General features: G+C 46.2%; 1 protein-coding gene across 2 annotated transcripts in view; it reads right to left on the bottom strand.

Moving 5' to 3' along the window:
• Positions 1–22,281, bottom strand: part of ERN1 (endoplasmic reticulum to nucleus signaling 1) — an 80,696-nt gene that overhangs the window by 38,871 nt on the left and 19,544 nt on the right. Inside the window, exons 1-2 of one of the 2 annotated variants that reach the window (XM_058705073.1) lie at positions 13,890–14,389; positions 13,647–13,767 (exon numbers count right to left, since the gene is read on the bottom strand). In XM_058705073.1, coding sequence (XP_058561056.1) covers positions 13,647–13,767; positions 13,890–13,937 — 169 coding nt within the window. In that variant the 5' untranslated portion in view covers positions 13,938–14,389. Of the gene's footprint in view, positions 1–13,646; positions 13,768–13,889; positions 14,390–22,281 lie in introns of those variants that run through there. The other variant, XM_058705074.1, reaches the window with a different exon arrangement.

Genomic DNA, 22,281 nt, shown 5'->3' with positions numbered 1-22,281 from the left:
ACAGTGATCCTTTTAAGGACAGAAGTCAGAGTACTCTCTACTCAAAACCTTTGGTGGTCCCCATCTCATTCAAAAAGTCAATGGCCACACGGCGGCCTGCAAATCCTACACAATTCCACTCTCCCACCCTCTAACGCTCTCCCACTATTTCCTCCTTGCTTATTCCAGCCGAGCTGGCCTCCTTGTATTCCTCAAATACCGTCTAGCCTGTCCCTGCCTCAGGGCCTTTGCATTTGCTGCCCCCTCTGCCCACGTCTTTGATTAAATATCACCATCTCAGAGAGGTCTTCCATGACCACCTCTTACCGCCCCCCCCCCCACCAAGGATTCCCTACCCCTCTTCCCTACTTGATTTTTCTCCACAACACTTACCACCTCTGAAGTACAGTACATTACTTACTTTGTCTGACTCTGGGGAGCCTGGGTGTCTCAGTTGGTTAAGTGTCCAACTCTTGATTTCCGCTCAGGTCATGATCTCACGGGCTCCGTGTTGGGTGCTGCGCTGACGGTGCAGAGGCTGCCTGGGATTCTCTCTCTCCCTCTCCCCACCTCTTACCTGCTTATGCTCACTTTCTCTCTCAAAGTAAATAAATAAACTTAAAAAATAAATAAATGCCTGACTCTAGCTACTATTAACTACATAAGGGCTGGGATTTATCTTTTGTTGTCTGCCATATTCTGAACACCTAAAACAGTGCCTGGCACAGAGGGGTGCTCAATATATTGACTGAACGGAGCAATCACTACATGTTAGTTTCTTTCCTACTTCTATTCGTGCCCAGCCTGGACACCCATTACCAATTACTTTTTTTTTTTTTTTTTAACGTTTATTTATTTTTGAGAGAGAGACAGACAGACAGAGTGCGAGCAGGGGAGGGGCAGAGAGAGAGAGAGAGGAAGACACAGGATCTGAAGACGACTCCAGGCTCTGAGCTGTCAGCACAGAGCCCGACGCGGGGCTCAAACTCGCGGACCGCAAAATCTTGACCTGAGCCGAAGTCGGAAGCTTAACCCCAGGTGCCCCCATCATTAATTACTTTTAATAATCCAGCAGATATGCTCTACCATCCGTCACCCCAAAATCTACTGTGCAATCCCCTTTCCTCCACTCAGGCTCTGAGTTGTGCTGAAGAAAACACTACAGTCACTCTTGGAAAAACCATTCTACATCTATGGCCCACTGGGCCCCATGCTGTAGGAGACACACTTGTCTATTTCCCGGTTGGCCTCTTTCAAACTTGCACTCCTTGCCTCAAGGCCTCCTTCCCTCCACACCCGATTCTGCCTTCTGTGGCACAGGAGGAATAAGAGGGGACAGAGTGAGCTCTCCCAAAATTCCTACCTTTCTCCTCAAGTTTGTCCAATCCCACCCTTCACTTCTCCATACAGGGACAATGCGTCCACCTCCATGTTCAAATACTGCCCAGCCCCCAGGTGGTACCATGTCTCCAAGGACCCAGAGGTCCTCCTCTGCCTGGCTAACTCCTTCCCCTCAGCCCGCAAACACACTAAACCTCTGGGCTCCCCTTCTCTTTGGCACACGCTCTCCTTTCTCTCCTAAGGCAGCCACTTTGTACGATTCAACAAGTCTTGAGAAACATACACATCCACGTAACCACCCTTACACCCTAGAACATTCCCATCACTCCAAAGCATCTTCTCACGCACCAACTCTCACCCCCACATAACCACCGACAGGTTCGTTGTGTTTGTTCTAAAATTGCACAAACGCAGTTCATACGTTAGGTTCTCTTGGGTGTCTGGCTTCCTTCTCTGCATCATGTTTTTGAGATTCATCTGCATCGTCGCATGTATCACGGTCTGTCCTTTTATATTGCTAAACAGTGTTCCACTGTGTGGATATGCTATAATTTGTTTATCTGCTGAGGGACACTTTCCAGTTTGGGGCTGGAAAATGAGACTAAAGCAGCTATGAACATTTGTGGTACAAGTTTTCGCTGGGACCTACGTTTTCATTTCTGTTGGGAAAATACCTGGAACGTGGAGCCATATTGTTTACATGGGACTCGACAAGGAGCTGCCACACGGCGCTTCAAAGTGGTCGTGCTATTTTAGGTGCCCACCAGCAGAGGATAAGTTTCCCTATGGTTTTTTAAATGTCGGTTCCTGGGTCCTTCCCCCAGGAAGCTGATTCTGTGGGTAAGGCCAGGGAATTCGAGTTCTTAACTAGGAAACCATTATCCTGGATCTTATTTCACCTTCTCGCCTTCTGTGTCTTTCTCACCTCACGGCTCTCTGGCCCCTACCCTCGGAGTAAGACCAGAACTGCCACTGTCCAGTTCCAGTAACCAAATCTAACACTTGCAAATCCTTATTATTAGGTTTCCACATGGCATCTGACGACGTCTTCCCGTGGAATCCATGACTCAGCCCCACTTCGAGCTGCTTACGGCGTATCTCAACCCTGAGGTCACACCCCCCCAAAACCTGATCCTCCTTTACATTCCCAGATTGGCTGGCCAGCCCCACTCCTGCCCTGTCACACAATCCGGAAACACAGAGCTGTCCTCGACTCTCCCCTTAATTCTAACCCGCTCCCATTCAACTAGATGCTGAGTCATGTAAGATTCGACCCAGCACACATTTCTCAAAACCTACGTCCTCCTTTACCACTGCCAAAACTAGGCAGCCATCATCTCACTGGGTCTACCTAGCAGTCTCCTAACCAGCTTCCTGTCTCAGATCTTGGCATCTTGGGCTTTTGGACATGCATTCTACCTACTGTCTGCAAGGGCCTGACACAGGCAAATCTGTTCACGTCTTTCCTCCACATAAACCCCTACAATGGTTCCTTCCTCCCTCTGCCTACGGAATACCTTCCATCTCTGTGGCTCAAGTCAGAGGTTCCCAAACTTTCTTGGTTCACAACACCCTTCGTGTGTCAGTAAATTCTTCATAGGACCTTGGGCAAAAAAGAAATGCCTAACAGTTCCATTTATTAAGCAGTTAGTTCCAAATGGCCTAAGTATGTAGGGACTAGCAACTTCAAAGCCACTTGAAACAAAGGAATACATGTAAATGGAAAGAAAACTATTTCATTCTTAACCATAACTACTTACTAATGGGATGTGTCCCTGCTGGGTGCCACACATATTCCAAACCTTATAATCGGATTACACATTGCCACCCTCATTACCATTCCGCATTGCTTTTCATGTGGTGTTTGAATTTTATTACAGCAACCACCAAAAATTCAGCCTTGCAAAGATACGTCGTTGAAAGGAAAGCAGCACAAGCTGATGGTGAAACCCCAAACTACCTCGAACAGGGTGTCTGACATTTGTTTGTTGAGTACTGCTATGCTTCTCTCAAAACTTGGAAAACAAGTTGCAGTGCCTCTGTGAGTTTACTGCGGCCCCCAGGGCCCCTCGGGATGGTTTGGGAGTCACAGGCCTATGCACTCAAGGCTGTGCAAAACGCAGGCCCGATTCTTCTCCATGACTCTCTTTCAATCCAGTCTCTTCCCAGAACACCCCTGTGCTTTCATGCTGGTCTCTGTGCTCATCACTGCCTGTTCCTCTTTAGCTATCTAAATCTGCTTGTTCATCAGGGCCAGTTCAAATGCCCTCCTCCTCCAGGAAATCAGACAGTGACCACCCACCGCACTGGGTATGTTCTCAGGATGCATTGATCACGCTTCTCCAGGGCTGGTGTGTTGGTGCAGGTGGCCTTTCAAATATCTGGGGGCTGGACTGAAGTTTAAGCATGTTGAAGGACAGGGACCATCTACATCACGTACATAAAAAGTGAAATATACACAGAAAAGTACATAAAGCTTATGTACGGTTTAATGAGTAATCAGAGAGTGAACTCTGGGGTAGCTGCCGTCCAGGTCTCTGCTCCCCTCATATTTAGTAGACAATACTCTCTGCAGAATGAAGGGAAATCCGTGATTTAAGATATTCAGTCCTGTATGTCATAGTGTCATTCCGACAAGTTTTTTCTAACGAAAAGGACTTTTCCACAGAGAAACCTATGTGATAAAAGCTAAAGAGAGCTGCCAGGCACAGTTTGGTGTGTTCACTCACATTTAAAAATTGTTTAAATGTATGGGGGGGGGGGAATGATATGGTATTTGCTTCAGAATAATGAAGGAGATGAGGAAGGGGACTGCCTGCCACATGTTGATCACTACTGAACCTGGGTGCTGGTTGCATGAGGGTTTCACGATACTATTCTACACTTTTGCATGTGTTGGAAGTTTTTCTAAAATGATAAATATTTTAAAAAGAGAGAAGCCAAGGAAAAGAAGTCATTCAAGCAAGGAAAGCCTTTCCAATATGTTCAGAAGAAAGGCCTATTTCTCCTGCATTCACCTGAATTATAAACCTTCACTTTTTTTTTTTTTTTTTTTTTTTTTTTTTTTTTTTTTTAGTAATCTCTACACCCAACGTGGGGCTCAAACTCATGAACCTGAGACCAAGAGTCACATGCTCTACTGACTGAGTCAGCCAGGCACCCTAAACCTTCACTTTCTGAAGTGAAGTCCGATCCTACAATGTCACAGGGTTTGAAGGGACTGGAGGGAAACCCACTCAAAGAGCAAGAAAGATCTTGTCAGCACTGCCACAGGCCTCCCTAACGTGCTTAGCAAAACTGGTGAGGATGTGGGAAGACATGGGGGTGAGAAGTCAGCAAAACAGAAAAATGTCTCTGACGAAGTCAACCAAAATTTAAGTAGGTCTTTCAAAACAGAGCCCACATTTAATGGCCTCTCCATGGAGGTAGCTCTGGGCAGACTTTCTTCCACGTGGGAGGGAGTAGATTCCTTTGATTACAGAAGCCACAAGAACAGGTTGCCCATCTGACTGGAGCTCAAGGAACCTTACAAGATCATTCTCTTCTCTTCCTCAGATAAGCGCTGATATTTCTGGAACACACTGCTTCTCTGGCGGAACCTAGATGAGCACTGGCTTTTCTGCCCTGCCCCACCTCACTCTCCTTTCCAAAGCACAACCACCTGGCTGACCCCTACACCCCTTGCATTTAAAACCTGCTTCCTCTCTGAGTAGAGGACTTCTCTAGGTACATCTCAGATGTCACAAAATATTTGAAATTCTCCATACCAGCCCCTTCTAAGTGCACCTCTAGCAATGATTTGAACACTTCTGGGCTGGCCCTTCTGAAAGGTATTTATGGACCAAAGAAACCCAGGAACGAAGCCTCCTCATATACCAAATATTCAAGAGCCTTGTCCTTCCCTCTCTCCCGTTCTCTCTGAGGAAGAGTATGACAACCCCACTCTTAGTAATTATCTGTTGAGATTTACCACACACGTCTCAAGAGCAAAGACAGAGCGTCTGCTATTAGCTTGATTCTCTGCTCCACGCTGTGTGGGATAAAGAAAGGAGTCGGTACAGCTGATGTGCACGAACGGTATCTGATGAACTGCCGAAGCATGTGGCACACACCACAGGACTTCCCGGGTGAGGGAAGTCGCTGAGGGCTTGTGTACTCGGGGAAGAAAGACTTCGTAACGAAGGCTGGCTCAGAGGGTGGCGAGGACCTGACAGCATGAGTGAAGAAGCATCACCCTATCTGTGGCAACGAGGACACAGCCTTGGCGAATACGAAGTGTTCCTTCTGAGAAGCAGTGACGGTAAGGCTGGACAGGAGGCAGCGAGGCCATGGAGGAGAATGCTGTGACAACAGTGACATGGTGGGTGCTAACCAGGGGCCGACTGGAGGCTTCCGAGCAAAAGAGAGACGGGATCGGAGTCCTCCGAAGGCAGGTCAGATGGGCAGGCGTCAGGGCACAAAGTGAACAAGACAGGGAAGGAGTCAAAAAGCGCAGTGAGGGAGGCGACAGTGGCCTGCACCGGTGCTGGGGAGGGGGAGGAAGGGCGGCAGGAGGAGGGGGAACGTATCAAGAGAACTTAGTTCTGATGAAAAAAACGCAGGGGACAAAAAGGACCTCAGGAGGACATGGGGATTTTAATCCTAGAAGACAGTGAAGCTAGACTGGCTGGTCTGAATGCAACGAACCACTGGCATCTCCTCAAGAAAATGCTTACGGTTCTAATACTCTTTTCTTACAGAAATCATTCGTAAAACAAGGCCGTCCACCCCCCCCCCCGCCCCGAACTCAAAAGGTAAGCTTCCCCAAATATGTTCCGCGCACTCAAGTGAATCTGTTAGGGAATGCTTCTCCCCAGCGGCAGCTCACTTCCTCCCCCAAAGGAAAGGTGCTTCTGCAATCTGAACCTCAAGTTCCCGTTGAAGTTGCGAGGTCCGACGTGTAAGGTAGCCAGTCTCCAACGTTTCTCAAAGTTCAGCTTTGATAAGGAGAGCATTTTATTTTTTTTTTTAATTTTTTTTTCAACGTTTTTTATTTATTTTTGGGACAGAGAGAGACAGAGCATGAACGGGGGAGGGGCAGAGAGAGAGGGAGACACAGAATCGGAAACAGGCTCCAGGCTCCGAGCCATCAGCCCAGAGCCCGACGCGGGGCTCGAACTCACGGACCGCGAGATCGTGACCTGGCTGAAGTCGGACGCTTAACCGACTGCGCCACCCAGGCGCCCCGATAAGGAGAGCATTTTAAAGCGGACATCTCACCAAAAGCTAACCCTCGAATTCCAGGTCTCACCTGAACTGGGACGGGATGTAACAAGTCTTCTCTGAGAGTCACCAGATGTCACGCTCAACAGAGAGCATCATGGGGACGTGCCAAAGAACCTGAAAAAGCTCCCACTCCAGAGGCAGTCGGATTCTACCATGCTCTTAGTCACCTCCACCCTGACAGAAGTCACTCAGACCTAAACACACACACTATAATCACCAGTGAAAGAATTAAACGGGGGAGGGCAAGACAATTCAATGCTATGGCCTGAGCCCAAACGCCTCTCAAGACGTCAGAGCTTCACAGAATCCGTTCGTGAGTAACCAGAGTGCCATCAAACCTTGCACGGTCAGGCCAAGATGAAAGGACAGGTGACGAAGTCACAGCCAAAAAAGGATTTTATTCACGTGCTTCAACATTCACAGCTGGATCTCGACACAGACCTAGTAAGAGTGCAAAGAATACCCACTGGAGTGGAAATCTATGCCACCAAGCATAGTGACAGCTGTTTGAGAGACCTCCTCACAACAAGAGACGTGTCACTCTGAGGTAAAGCCCCAGCTTGAGGGAGGACGCCAGAGGGGGTACAGAGGAGACTGAGCACGAGCTGGTTCTCACAGAAGCTAAATGAGGAGGACATGAGGGTTTGTACCTCTCATCGTCTCTAAGTTTGCGTATGTTTAGAATCTTCCATGATAAAAAGGAAAACACGACAAAGAAAACACATTTTCAAGATATTCAAAACAGGCCCCTCTCATATCCTCTCTCACAACTTAATCTTCAGTCCTCCCAAACAATGGAAAGCAAATAAACACTTTTCTTGTGCTTAAGCAATGAGGTAGAAAGGGAGTAATGCATATCTTAAGCCTAGAAAATTCAGTAAGAGAAGACAGATTAGAACCATGAACGAAATAGTGCCCCTTCTCACACTTCCCTGCTCATGTTTCCGTCACACCTCTGAAGGCAGATCTGTCTTTCAGAGGAACGTGCTCGCTGCCGGAGGGACAGGAGAGAAACACCGACAGCAAAAAGTCACAAAGAGCCATACGAAATTCCAGATCAGAAACTGGAACTGGAACCTGCCGTGACAGCGGTCCAGGTGACAGATAATGCATCCCAAGGGGGCAGAGTCCAGGCTCATCTGTTTCTCAGGGTTCCCCAAAGACATCTAGTCAGAGGGTTCTGGGACCCGAGTCAGCATCAGGTGCCTGAGACATCTACTGAGCATCCCTGGCTGTCTACGGAGCCCAACCTCAAGAAATTAGAATTCAGGGGCGCCTGGGCGGCTCAGTCGGTTAAGCGTCTGACTTCAGCTCAGGTCATGATCTCTGTGAGTTCAAGCCCCACATCATGCTCTGTGCTGACAGATCACAGCCTGGAGCCTGCTACAGATTCTGTGTCTCCCTCTCTCTCTCTCTGCCCCTACCCTGCTTATGCTCTGTCTCTCAAAAAAAAATAAACGTTAAAAAAAAATTTTTTTTCTATAGAAAATAATAAAGAAATTAGAATTCAGTGGGAAGACAAATGTAAACAAAGTTTCACAACACAAGCACAAAGTGCCCCGAATCCAGATGAGGAAAGGAGCTCACCCTGCTTGAGGGGTCAAGAAGGTGGCCGGTGAAGGGGATCTTAACAGATCTATAAGGAGCCTGTCCAACGCTGCAGGCTGCCGGTGGGGAGGGCACATGAGCGAAGGCCACATGTTGCTGAGGCCTAGAGATGGGGTGAGGGCCAGATGGTGAAGGACCTCGCATGCATGCGAAGGGGCTTAGACTTCACTCTGTGGACTGGGGGCCTTCTCTGTGGCGAGGAACCAGTTACTGAAAATTCTAACCCAGCACGGATGACTCTTAGGATCCCTTCTGTACTTCTCGTGGACAGGTAACACAGGTGGGCAGACCACACTTAGGGCACTGCCTTAGACAGCACCAAGGCTATCTCGGCAGAGGTGCAGCCTGGTCCGTGGTCTCATTAGAGGGCAGGTCTGACAGCAGTGTGATAGGTGAAGGACAACAGAGATGGCAGGCAGCCAGGAAGCTGTTCTCTTGACCTAGGAAATGAGTCTGGCTGAGATACTGGCTAGAAGGACTGGGTAGCTCAGTCGGTTGAGCGTCCAGCTCCTGGTTTAGGCTCATGTCATGATCTCACAGTTCATGAGTTCGAGCCCCGCGTCGGGCTCTGTGCTGACGGTGCGGCGCCTGTTTGGAATTCTCGCTTTCGTCCTTCTCTGCCCATCCCCCACTCTCTCTCTCAAAACAAATAAATAAAAACTGAAAAGAAAAAAAAAAAAGGAGCCACATTTAAGAGACACTACTTCAGTCTACATGACAGAACTCAGTGATCAAGTAGCAGAGCATCACCGTACTCTCCAGACTGGGGGGGCCGTGGCTGTCGGCACCAGGAGGAACTACGGGAAGAGGCACACGTAAGAAAGGTGAACTCAGGCGGGAAGATTTTCTTCCAATTTCACGTAACTTTATTCTTGTATTCTATTCTATCTAGTTTATTCTTTATTATTCTTCCAAATAATCCTAGTTAGCTCGTTAACTTTAGTCAAATGGTATCTCAAAGTGAATGCAAGAAGCCTTAAACCAGCCCAGGCAATACCAAAAGAAAGTCCTTTCAACCCCACCAAGCCAAAGCAAGCTTTAGAAAACCAATCTAACGCCAAACAGGGCAGCAGTGTTTTCTGTTTGCATCTGGGCTGAAAGTGCAGAAAAGAAACACACACTCAACTATCTCCCACTGGTGAAATTTCAGACAAAGCCAGACAGTGTTGTTGCTACAGTCACAAAATCACAGCCTAGAAAGATTGCACCTCGCGTGGTGTCAGAACTCGTTAGTTTCTGAAAGCAAATAAAACTCGTTTTCTGTACTAGGTGCAGTTCGCTGCTGTGGTGTAAGAAATGTTCATTTCTGGGAACAGCAACACATGTTTGGGTAAGGAACAAAAGCACCTGCCAAAACCACTCTGTGGAAAGAAAAAAGAAAACAAAACTCTCGCAGTCTGTTGGCCCTTGAAACAAGTAAACAGTCAGGAAACCATGAAATGGAGTAACAGGTAGATACTGTGCATAGCCCCGGCTTGATGAGTTAAAGGGGTCTGTTTGCATCTGCAAGTTTCTTCCATTTGCTTCTGATCCCCCACTGCCTCTCAGGCCCAGGCCCACGGCCTCCCTTGCCTGGACTGGTACGGCAGCCTCAGCCTGGTCTCCAGCTTCCTCCTGGCCTCATCAGTTCAGTCTCAACATGGCACCTGCTAACCCTGTGAAGTGGAGGCCAGGTGTCTTAGCCAGCTCAGGCTGCCTTAACAAAATCCCACAGTCTACGTGGCTTAAACAACAGACATTTACCTCTCACTGTTCTGGAGGCTACAAGCCCAAGATCAGGCTGTCCTCATGGCTGGGTTCTGGTGAGAGCCCTGTTTCTGGCTTGCTGACGGCAGCCTTCTCACTGTGTTGTCACATGGTGGGAGAGAGCAAAGGCTCTGGGCTTTTCCTCTTCCCAAAAGGGCCGCTAATCCCATCATGGGGGTCCCTCCCTCATGACCTCATCTCAGCTAAATCCCACAGGCTCCACCTCCAAATACCACCACATTGTGGGGGAGGGCTTCAACGTGAATTCTGGAAGGACACAAACATCAGTCTGCAATACCAGGGCAAGTCGCTCCCCTGCTCAGATGTCTCCGGTGGTGGCTTCAAAAAGGCCAACAGCCTCACACCAGCCACCAGGCCCTACACCTCTACGGGGAGGCTATACCTCTATGGGGAGGGCACAGCTTGCCAGGCAGCACTCAGGAAATCTGTGAGGGGCATTTCTTGGCGGTCACAGAGACTGGTGGGAGCTGTGGGGGGGCGGGCACTGCACAGCCAAAGATCATGTCAAATCTGTACACCGTCAGACACTCCCACAGGCCAAAAACCTTTGATAACTCCCTGGAGCCTACAACCTCACTTATGTAAAAGCACAAAAGTACTTTTTGCATAATTTTATACAAGTAATCTTTCCAGACTTTAACTACTGTATAAAGCAGGCGAGGTCGCACTTCTGATGTGTGGAGCGTTACCAAGAATTGCTCGCCATCTTGGAGATGCGGGCACCGCTAAATGTCCTGGTGTTTTTATCAGTCTGCATTGGCGGGCACCACATTCACTCACGGCGGAGTGTCACCGTGTAGGAGGGTATTTACATGTTAAATTACATGTAGGTGAGTAAGAATTACTTTTCTATTAGTCCACTGTTAGATTACCAGCTGCACAATACATGTATTTCTTTCTGAAATTGTGTGTCTGTGTGTGTGTGTGTGGGGGGGGGGGGGTTGGTTACTGTCTATAGATTTCACTCCAGGACAGTAGGGGGGCATTTCTGTAATAAATATTGTATGGAGAGAGCATGGCATCCCCGCAGGACTGGCGCTCTCATCTCCTACTCCTCTTCCTCTCCTTTACTCCCTGCCCCCCCTGCAGCCACTCCCATACTCCAAGTCCTCCACCACGGAGGACTCTCCCCCCTCGCCCCTACTATGCCTTCTGCCTAAAGGCTCCCCTGCCTCCTTGAGTTCTTGCTCAAATGGCGCCTTCTCTGTGGGGCCTTCACTGTTGAAAGTTGCAGCCCCCACCCCCACCTCCACCCCTGGCCCTCTCTATTCCACTCCCCTGCTTTATTTTTCTTCAATAAAGTCATAGCTTTTATCACCACTACGTAATTTATTTCCTTGTTTCCTGCCAGAATGAAAGCTCTAGGGGGGAGAGGATTTTGTCTGTTTCTTTCATTTGCTGTACCCACAGGGCCTGGAACAGTATCTGGATACCATTATAGGCGATTTACAGATTAATGGTTTAGAAATAATCAATTTTGAAATCTTTAGTTATAATTGCAAGATCAAAACGAAGTCAAAAACTCAGGGTCTCTATGCATTATCACCCTTAACCTTTGTGTAGAAATACATAGATATACTGTAATATACACAGTGTTTACATCTACTGTAGAAATATAGATAGTGACTGGTATCCAGGGCTGAATTTAACTTTAAAAAGCCAATCTAGGGGTGCCTGGGTGGCTCAGTCGGTTAAGCATCTGACTTCAGCCAGGTCACGATCTCGCGGTCCGTGAGTTCGAGCCCCGCGTCGGGCTCTGGGCTGATGGCTCGGAGCCTGGAGCCTGCTTCCGATTCTGTGTCTCCCTCTCTCTCTGACCCTCCCCCATTCATGCTCTGTCTCTCTCTGTCTCAAAAATAAATAAATGTTAAAAAAAAATAATAAAATAAATAAATAAAAAGCCAGTCTATTCTCAGAAAAACAGTGAGACTTAGAACATAATGAATATCACTTGAAATTATCAGACCTTACTGAGATTTCTCAAATTCTCCCTTCAAGTGTCTCTTAACACCTCCCTGCTCTGCCTCCCTAATCTGTTCCTGGATTCCACTGATTTGTATTTCTGTCCCACCTCTCATCCTTCCCACCTCTTCCCATCCCCCTGCTCCCCTTTTCAGGTCTGCCCCACAGCTCTGGCCTCTCTGTCACTGGCCCACACTCCCACACTGCACTGCAGGATTAGTGTTGAGTCACTCACTCTCAGTCATATTAATGGTCCCAGCTTCCTGTTCGTCCGGATACAAAAGCCAGAATGCTACCGTAGGACTCAAAATGCCCTCTGCTTCTCTCCCTCCACCTCTACTCCCTAAGCTCCTCCCAAACAGAACCTAGACCTGCTGCCTCCTTTGCAGGCCTCACTCCCGACAGAAATTCACAAGGCTCAGCTCACCACAGCTTCAGAAATCTTTCCTGCTCTCAGCTGGCCAAGCTCAGAGCAGTTCCTACCACCTCCCAGAGGCCCTTAGAAAACCGTGGCCCAGCCCTAACATTCAATGGTAAAAAGTGTTTCTCTCAAACCTTTTGTTGAGGATTTATTGATTTCACCTTTGGACAAAATCAGACACTGTGAAATTTAAAGGACTCTACTTTTGTTTTAGAAACATTAGAAGGCTTAAACATGAAGGAGAGACGGTACAGATAACATTCCGGGAGGCTGTAATACAATGCTGAAAGCCTACAGTCTTCTTGTGGCCACTCACTCCTGAGAAAGCTGGTCCTTCCGGCTGCCTGAGGTTCTTGCTGATCCAAGCAGGGACCCACTCAGACAGGTGAGGCAGGGTGGTCTGTGATGCCCCAGCTGCCGCCATCTATGGACCGTAACCAGGTTTGCTGTTGGCTTGATAAAATGATGTGTCACCTTACGATATATGCCAATATTTTTCCATTCAAAACACTGTTTTGAGAACATTTTATTAGCGAAGGAAACACACTTGCTGTGCTCATGTAAGTAATGAGTCACAGATCAGTGATGAAAGAGAGTATGCTGGTCAGACTCTAATCTAGGGCCAAATCAGAATTATTACTGGACTCTGAAAGCCCCAAATCCTTGGATTTGCATAGCTTTATCCAGGACGATTGCTTTGGAAATCAAATACAATTTCCCAGCTGTAGGACTCTACCGTGCTAACTATCACCAGCAAGACAAGATCATAAAACGGAGGCAGAGTCGATTAAACGAGAAACAAGTTCAGCGTTTCACTTCCCTCAACGTAAAGACCCAATAAAGCGGCTAACTTGGATGAATGTCAAACTTTACAGCCCTCAAGTAGTTCAGCCTCTGTAAAAACAAACGAGTAATTTGAGGTTACAGAAGATAGTTCTTATAATTATGATTACAAGATTCTAATCATTAGCTAGAACTTAAAAAAAAATTTAATGCAGCATGTCTTTGTAAAAGACCTACCAGCCAGAACTATTAATAGAAAAGCCTAGAGCCATTTAAACATGAAATCTGGACAGAAGAAAAAAAAAAAAAAAAAGATAAAGCTTCCTCTTCAACTGATGCACTTTGTGAATAATCACAATTCAAGCTGTAAACATACCCTCTGAGTATAATTCCCTCTCTTCTCCTTGCCTCCATTATCCTTTTTAATTTTATTAAAATGTATAACTGTTTTTCTGGAATATGTTTCCTGGGAAGTAGCTGAGCAAATGCCCAGGTCAATCAAGGACCATATCCAAATTACCTTCTTTTAAAGTCCATTTGATTGAGCCCGTCCTCTTACTGACAGCATGCAAGCTTCCATCCAGGGTTGACACAAACAACAAAGTTTCGGGAAGTGTCACTGTGCTGGGACTTCCAAAAATCTGCAATGAGATGTTCATGTTCAACAGTAATCTTCATCTTGGGCACGTACAACCACAGACAGACTCCCCACCCCACCGCCGCCCCACCCCACTCCAAAAGTTATCCTTCTAAAATCTGCCACCTCACAGATGAAGACGCTGAGGTTAGAGAGCCCGCATCCAAGGCACATGTCTAGACAACAGTTGAGTCAGGACTAGATCCTAGTTGCTTTATTCTCCCTAAGCAGCAATCCTTCCCGCAGACAGACAGGCTTATCACCTGACACAACAATGACAGGGATTCTGAAATAATCCACGGGCAGCTCCACTGAAACAGAGGAAGAAAGTATGCTCAGCTTTCTAACGGACTTCCTTCTCTTGGTTATACTGCACCTTCTAAAACTTGGTCATCCTGCAAGACTCACTGGGAAAGAACGCCAGCATACCCACACTTGCCCACGTGCACTTACGGAATTTTAAAAAGGCAAAGAGCTAGGAAAAAGTGTTTAAAGCAAAATAGGAAAAGCAGCTCTCATTACATAAAAAGTTCACACTATGGGGCGCCTGCTGGTTCAATCAGTCAAGTGTCTGCATGATCTCATGGTTTTTGAGTTCGAGCCCTGTATCATCCTGTCAGCACAGAGCCTGCTTTGGATTCTCTCTCTCTCTCCCTCTCCCTCCTTGGCTTATGCACTCTCAAAATAAGTTAAAAAAAAAAAGAGAGGGGCGCCTGGGTGGCGCAGTCGGTTAAGCGTCCGACTTCAGCCAGGTCACGATCTCGCGGTCCGTGAGTTCGAGCCCCGCGTCAGGCTCTGGGCTGATGGCTCGGAGCCTGGAGCCTGTTTCCGATTCTGTGTCTCCCTCTCTCTCTGCCCCTCCCCCGTTCATTCTCTGTCTCTCTCTGTCCCAAAAATAAATAAAAAACGTTGAAAAAATTTAAAAAAAATAAAAAAAATTAAAAAAAAAAAGAGAAAAAGAAAAGTTCATAGAACAATAAAACACCAAGATTTCAAAAGAGACAGGTTATAAAAGAAAATATATGAAAAATATAACGCAAATTGTTCTTCACTTATAGTCAAAATGTAATTTACATAAAATTTTTTATGCTTAATGTGTTAAAACACACACACACACACACACACACACACACACACACACACACACACACTCTTTACAGAAAGCAGCCAAAGGTGGTGAAATTCACTTTCTCATCCATTGTTGGTGCCAATAAAAATTATAAGTCAGTGCAATCTTTCCGGAAAGTATAAAAATGCTCAGATTTTTGATCCTATAATTCCCATTCTGTATCCTAAAGAAATAGTTCCAGAAACAGAAAAAGGTGTGTACACGATGATGCTTATCATATCCCATTTCCCATTTACAAACACAGAAACTAGAAAGATCTGGATTTCCAATAACATCTAAATGACTGAAATAAACTATAAACACCCAATGGAATATTATGTAATCATTAAAAGAGCACTTGGGTAAAGTTACAGCAACATAGAAAAATGCTTCTATACATTTTCACGTGAAAAATACAGAATCCAAATTTTAATGTACACCGTGGTGATAATTATACTGGACAAATTTTGTTTGTCTGCCTATCCTCCAGTTTTGCTAAGAACTGTACCCTCATCTGCAGTTGCCATGGGAACAGCTATGTGTGGGGGCTCATGCGTGCGCACAGGCAATACATCCATGTGCAGGTAATAGCTGGTAAGGTTTCCTGAGACAACACCCTTTTGAGGTGTTCAATTCCAGCTTGCTTTTTTAAATGTTTGTTTATCTTGAGAGAGAGCATTTGTGCAAGTGGACGAGGGGCAGAGAGAGCAAGGGAGAGAAAGAATCCCAAGCAGAGCCTGATGCGGGGCTCGATCCCACAAACTGTAAGATCATGACCTGAGCTGAAAGCAAGAGTGGGACACTCAACCAATGGAACCACCCAGGCGCCCCCAGCAATGCCAACCCTGTAATAAGACTTTCTCTTTGTCACCATACTGTCCCATAAGCTACCTGGTTCCTGTGGGTCTTAAATTAAAACTAGGCCAATGCAACTTGCTTATGCTGTGAGAGGTTGGAATTTGGCACAAAAATTTTTAAATATAGGAGTATGGCTGGCTTGTAGCACTAAACAGGGAAGACTGGGGCTTTATGTGTGCAAGGCAGCCTAACCCTAAAATAATACCTGCCCACTCTCGGTAAGAACCAGGATGGCACCCAGCTAATACCTTAATAAGGAAAGCCCGATGGCTGTTTCCAAAGCAGCCTGAGATGGCAGGACAGACACCCCAGTCCCTGCATTCCTGTGGAGACCCACTGGCAGAGGGGGCGAAGCAGCTGCCAGAGCCTGACTCATCTCCGCTCTTGTCTGGTTCCGGCCTAGAGGTGAAGAAGTTCCACCCTTTACCTTGCCCAGAGCCCCTGGGGCCCACTCACCTGGAATGGAAGAAACAAGAGCAAGCTTTATCACTGCCTGTGGAGTCTATTCTCAGTGTAAAGCCCCAAATCAGAGGAAGACTTTTAACTCTATCTTGGGAACTAGGAAATTAGTCTGGGTACGACCTGGCTAGGAAAACAGAAGCCTCAAGGTGGTGCCTGCCCTAGCTGGGAATCCAGAGGTTGTGCATACCAAGTGTTTTAGGGATAGGATTATTTTAGCCTGCAGATTAAAGACCGCTGTTGAAACTCATCTGAACCTGTTCACACCTGAATTGGAGAAACGGACATTGCCCGGAGCACATGGACCTGCAGAACAGTGGCCCTGGGACAAGACTGCTAAGGCCTGTTGCTGAAGGACACTTAAGGCTATCCCCCACTGAGAAGGTGATGGGTTTGCAGCAGGACGTGGGACTGTGAGATCACATCAGCTGGGGGCAGTCTAGAGCTGGAATGAATGAAAAGGGAAGAGTGCCTGCATACCCGGGGACCCGTAGGTGGAAAGGCCTGCCGAGGCCCCTCCACCTGTCGTTTTGTACAACAGGTCTCGGGATCACACAAGAATTGTGAACTCTCTGGTCGCTCAACTGGTAAGAAATTAAAACTCGAGAGATTTCTGTGGATGTTTGCTGGATGTGAGAGAGACAAAGATTGAAACAGAGAAAGAAGCCTGAGAAGAAACAGCTGAAAGATAGACAGAGTGCCCTGGCTTCTACTGTTCCTCAGGCCAACTTCCTGTCATTGGGCTCAGACACACACCATCCCTTACAAGAAACTCCTCCTTTTTGCTTACATTTGTTGGAGCTAGATTTCTGTCACTCGCAATCCAAAACAGTCCTAAAACACACACACACACACACACACACATGCACCATTAAAAATATATATGGAGTCGGGGCGCCTGGGTGGCTCAGTCGGTTAAGCGGCCGACTTCAGCTCAGGTCACGATCTCGCAGTCCATGAGTTCGAGCCCCGCGTCGGGCTCTGTGCTGACAGTTCAGAGCCTGGAGCCTGTTTCAGATTCTGTGTCTCCCTCTCTCTCTGCCCCTGCCCTGTTCATGCTCTGTCTCTCTCTGTCTCAAAAATAAATAAACGTTAAAAAAAAAAAATTTTTTTTTAAAATATATATGGAGAGAAGGGCACCTGGGTAGCTCAGTTGGTTAAACATCTGACTCGACTTCAGCTCAGGTCATGATCTCACAGTTCGTGAGATTGAGCCCCACATTGGGCTCTATACTGACACTGCAGAGCCTGCTTGGGATTCTGTCTCTCCCTCTCTCTCTCTCTGTCCTTCCCCCATGCTCTCTGTCTCTCCCTCAAAATAAACATGAATACATATATATATATATATATATATATATATATATACACACACACACATATATATGTATACATATATATGCATACATATATATGCACGTTTATTATATTATATATATTCATGTTTATTATATTACATATATTCATGTTTATTTTGTATTTCTATGTATGTATATATATACATATATACACACACACACATATATATACACACACACAGAAAAAAGATGAAAGAAATATTACAAAACTATGGCAACGGTTTTTTTCCTCCTGTATTTTCTAAATTTTCTGATATGATCATGTAATCTGCGATGAATTTTTTATAAAACGGAAAGAAGATGGACAAGTTAGCAGGTGGGACAGAAGCTCAAAGTTAGAGGAGCTTCAGCAAGCCCCTCAGCATATTAGGCAACTCAACCACCTTTGATCATTAATATCCAACTTTTTTTTTTTTTTTAATTTATTTTTGGGACAGAGAGAGACAGAGCATGAATGGGGGAGGGGCAGAGAGAGAGGGAGACACAGAATCGGAAACAGGCTCCAGGCTCCGAGCCATCAGCCCAGAGCCTGACGCGGGGCTCGAACTCACGGACCGTGAGATCGTGACCTGGCTGAAGTCGGACGCTTAACCGACTGCGCCACCCAGGCGCCCCTGATCATTAATATCCAACAAACAGAAATAAAAGTTTAGAAACAAAGAGGTCCCTCAGTAAGACAGTGTGCATCCAGGAATAGATGAGTTTTGTCATTGCTATTAAAGCCTACAGTACAATGATAATGAACTAAATGCCCCCAAATATAGCTTATCACGGTATTAGTATTAAAAAGGGTCAATATTTACTAAAACATATCAGTGCTGCTTCATTACTAGTGTGGAAACAAAAGCCACCTGCCTCGTCTGATCATCCTGGAAACCACAGGAAGAGCAATTGTCTATGGTTGGTTGGTGAATCGAAATAAAACACTAATCACATAACTAACACAGTCTTATGAAAATCTTAAAAATACCAGGTTTGGCTAGAAGTTGAATTTAGCAACTGAGAGTGCCAACAGTTAATCACAGTGTCCATACGGACGTCACAAACCCTGTCACAAGCTTCTCTCCTCTTTAAAGGCTCTTGACAAATTCCAATTAGAATGTCTGGGGAGACACTCTGAATGGTGTAATTCTTTCACATGGCAAATTAATATGACAAAATTTCTCGCCTTTCCCCTGGCATTTCTGAAAGCTGCCTGCCCTCAGATACAGTTGCTATCACTAACATGAATTAAATAAGCTTCTAGATGCCTTTTGGGATACTGAGCACAGCTGAGAACCATTTGTACCTGAACATCTAAAAATGCTGTTTCACAGTAATGAACTTGCACATTACCTCACCCAGCCATTTCAGCCATTAGGGCTCTCTTCTCTCTATGATGGATGAAATGGCCATAGGTGTGTGTTATACACACTCGTTTCCGGACAGCCTGAAACTGGAAAAAAAAAAAAACCCTGATTCTGCAGATCTGCTTTGAGTTGACTCCCTGGAATCTGACTCATTTTTGCAACTAGTGGGATATGTACTCCTGGCTTGGATGATGACTTCTAGCAAGTAATCCCAGTAACACTATGGAGGGTGAAAATGCTAGTGGCAGGTAACCTACTCTAACCTAAAACTAAACACCCATTAGCCAGCTGGTCCTCATGGAAGTCTGGCCATGCACGCTCTCTCCCAGGAGGTGACCCTGAGGTAGCAATCCCAGAAACACCCAGCCTGAGGACTATGAAGGAAGCCTGGTAATTCAGGGCAGATGATGCAGGACAAACGTTGCTACTAAAACCAACTTATTTCATGTAGGTTCGTTCAGTGGTAAAACAGCCCTCACCGAAGCCCTGCTCAGTCTGGACTTCAGCAAGAATCTCCCTCCCATGAAAAGAAACGCAGAACAGGGACTGTGTCCTTGTGTTCAGTGTTCCGATGGTAAAGCAAAGTGCAGCACCCACACCATTTCATAAAATGCAACACTCACTTTAGCTTTACTACAAAGACCCGGAAGCAACTACCAACAGCTTATACAGAGATGATTAAGAGGTGAGCCACCAACAATTTCACCCTAATATTCTAAAGTCGGCTAATTGTTAGTTGCTCTTGCATTAATTAACTCAGCACCTGGTATTTCAGGTAAGAAAAAAATCTTTTCTAAAATGAGTTTTGGGGGGCGCCTGGGCGGCTCAGTTAGTTAAGCGTCTGGCTTTGGCTCAGGTCATGATCTCGTGGGTTCCTAGCCCCACCTCGGGCCCTGTGCTGACAGCTGAGAGCCTGGAGTCTGCTTCGGATTCTGTGTCTCCCTCTCTCTGCCCCTCCCTGGCTCGCTCTCTCTCTCTCAAAAATAAATATTTAAAAACTTAAAAAAATAAAGTGAGTTCTAGGGAGGTCTGGCTGGCTCAGTAGGTAGACTCGGTCAGTAGAGGATGCAACGCTTGACCTCAGGGTGGTGAGTTCGAGCCCCACATTGGGCGTGGAACCTACTTTAAACAAACTGTTAAATGAGTTAAGTAACTTTGTTTAGAGAATGTCTTCAGTAAAGAGAATATGGACACACGAGATAGGTATGTGTTTAAGCAGCACGAAACAAATGAAACTGCCTCTCTTAAAAACCCACCTGTTTTGGAACTAGTACTTAGCACTGGTCAGGCAAGGAGGCAGCTCACAAGTACCTGGAGAGCCCAAGGCTTGGTTTCAGCTGCTATGTCTATCACGGAGGTGACTGCTCCTTCCTACTCACCCTCTGCCCCCAGCCCCAGGAAGAACAGCAGGCAAGCATACTGTAAGCGCCTCCAAGATTGAGAACAGAGGAAAACCCAAGGCTTTTCATCAGGGTTTCCAGAAATGCTGCATCTTCCCAAGAAATACAATGCGTAAGTTTCAGACACACATTTCAAGAAATAGTCCGCACACACATTAACTGACTACCTAATAACAAGGGTCATAAATAAGTTAATAAAAATAGCACAGACTTTTCATCTTGAAGTCAGGGGGAGGAAGTGGTGCCATGCACACGTCTCACACCCAGCTCTCCAAAGTGATCTACACTTGATAAGCGTTGTAGTGCTGGTTCTATTTACAACACTGGGGCGTCCCACCCCCACAAAAAAGGTGCACGCACACATCCAAAAGACCCACCACCGTGAATGAGAAAGCCATACACTTCTCAGGTGGCGTGCAAATCAATCAAGTCAAACCCAACTGCACATCTCCAAAAGTTAAATTTATATGGCAACACTGTAGCACTGGCTTAGTCTGATAAGCAGAAGCAGTAAAAATAGTTAAAATCTTTTGTGACTCTTCTCTACTTCCCACCTCCACTCCAACAGACCACAGTATTCATAATAATATTCAAATACAATAATGTGGCTAATAACATAATGATTCTTTTTTCTTTTAGGAGTACCACACCAATTTCCAGGATATATTCAAAGGCTATTGGTTTGTTTTGTTTTTACTAATTTTTCCTCTATGTTCATTGGACTACCGTTATATTGCATAATCCAAACTTTAGTTTTATTTATTTAAAGCTACGTAAACCAGGGGCGCCGGGGTGGCTCAGTCGGTTGAGCGTCCGAGTACGGCTCAGGTCATGATCTCGCAGTCTGTGAGTTCGAGCCCCGGATGGGGCTCTGTGCCGACAGCTCAGAGCCTGGAGCCTGCTTCCGATTCTGTGTCTCCCTCTCTCTCTTCCCCTCCCCCACTCATACTCTGTCTCTCTCAAAAATAATAAACATTAAAAAAAAATTTAATGCTAAGAAAACCATTCCTCCGAACTAAAAGTACAATGCTTGTATAACTCTAGCAAGGATACTGGCATGTTTCCAATAAAATATTATTACACAGCATAGTGAGCACCTAAATTCCTGGAAAACTACAACCTGCCATCAACAACCAGTCTGCCTTATGCAGTGCAGCGGCTCCTTGCCAGGGCTCAAACCCATTGGATGGCTGGCCACAGAGGTAAAGTGAAGGTAAAGTGACTTACAAGTTCATTTTGGTTAGTTAATATGTACACATTATGGTTTTACAGGTAAGGCATAAAACAAAGTCCCCAAGTGAGGGAAGGATTACATAAGAAAGATTTCCACGTTCTTTTGTTTTACTACTTAAGGACACATGCAATCTTTAAAAAAATTTTTTTTAATTATTTTAGAGAGAGAGAGAGTGTGCGAGCAGGGGAGAGAGGGAGTGGGACAGAGGGAGAGAGGGAGAGGGAGTGGGACAGAGGGAGAGAGGGGAAGAGGGGGAGAGGAAGAGGGGGAGAGGAAAAGGGGGAGAGCAGGAGACGGGGAGAGGGGGAGAGAGAGAGAGAGAATCCCAAGCAGGCTCCAAGCTCAGCATAGAGCGAGGCAGGGCTCAATTCCAAAACCCTGGGATCACGACCTGAGCCAAAATGAAGAGTCAGATGCTCAACCTACTGAGCCACCCAGGCACCCCAGACACATGCAATCTTGAGACCAGTTAAAGCTGCGTGTCATCAAATGCAGAATAATAGATTTTGAATGGATTAGAATATGCTAAAGAATGAGAGCTTCTAACTATTAACCTTAGCAATGATGCCCAGAGGGGAGAAGGGCATTCTCTGTGGGGGATGTACAATGCCACAGGAGGGAAGAGTGTGTGTGCACGTGTGGATGTGGTAGAGGAGGTGGTGTCTGATGGATAAGAAGGTAAAGGTGAGGGGTAATGGCAGACAGACTGGATTATTCTCCTGTTCATACTTAGCAGAAAGCTACAGGATGGATGA

This window comes from Neofelis nebulosa, chromosome 16 (genome assembly GCF_028018385.1).
Source record: "Neofelis nebulosa isolate mNeoNeb1 chromosome 16, mNeoNeb1.pri, whole genome shotgun sequence".
Lineage (NCBI taxonomy): Eukaryota > Metazoa > Chordata > Mammalia > Carnivora > Felidae > Neofelis > Neofelis nebulosa.
Note: the sequence above shows the minus strand (reverse complement) of the source record. Positions and strands in the feature narration are given on the sequence as shown.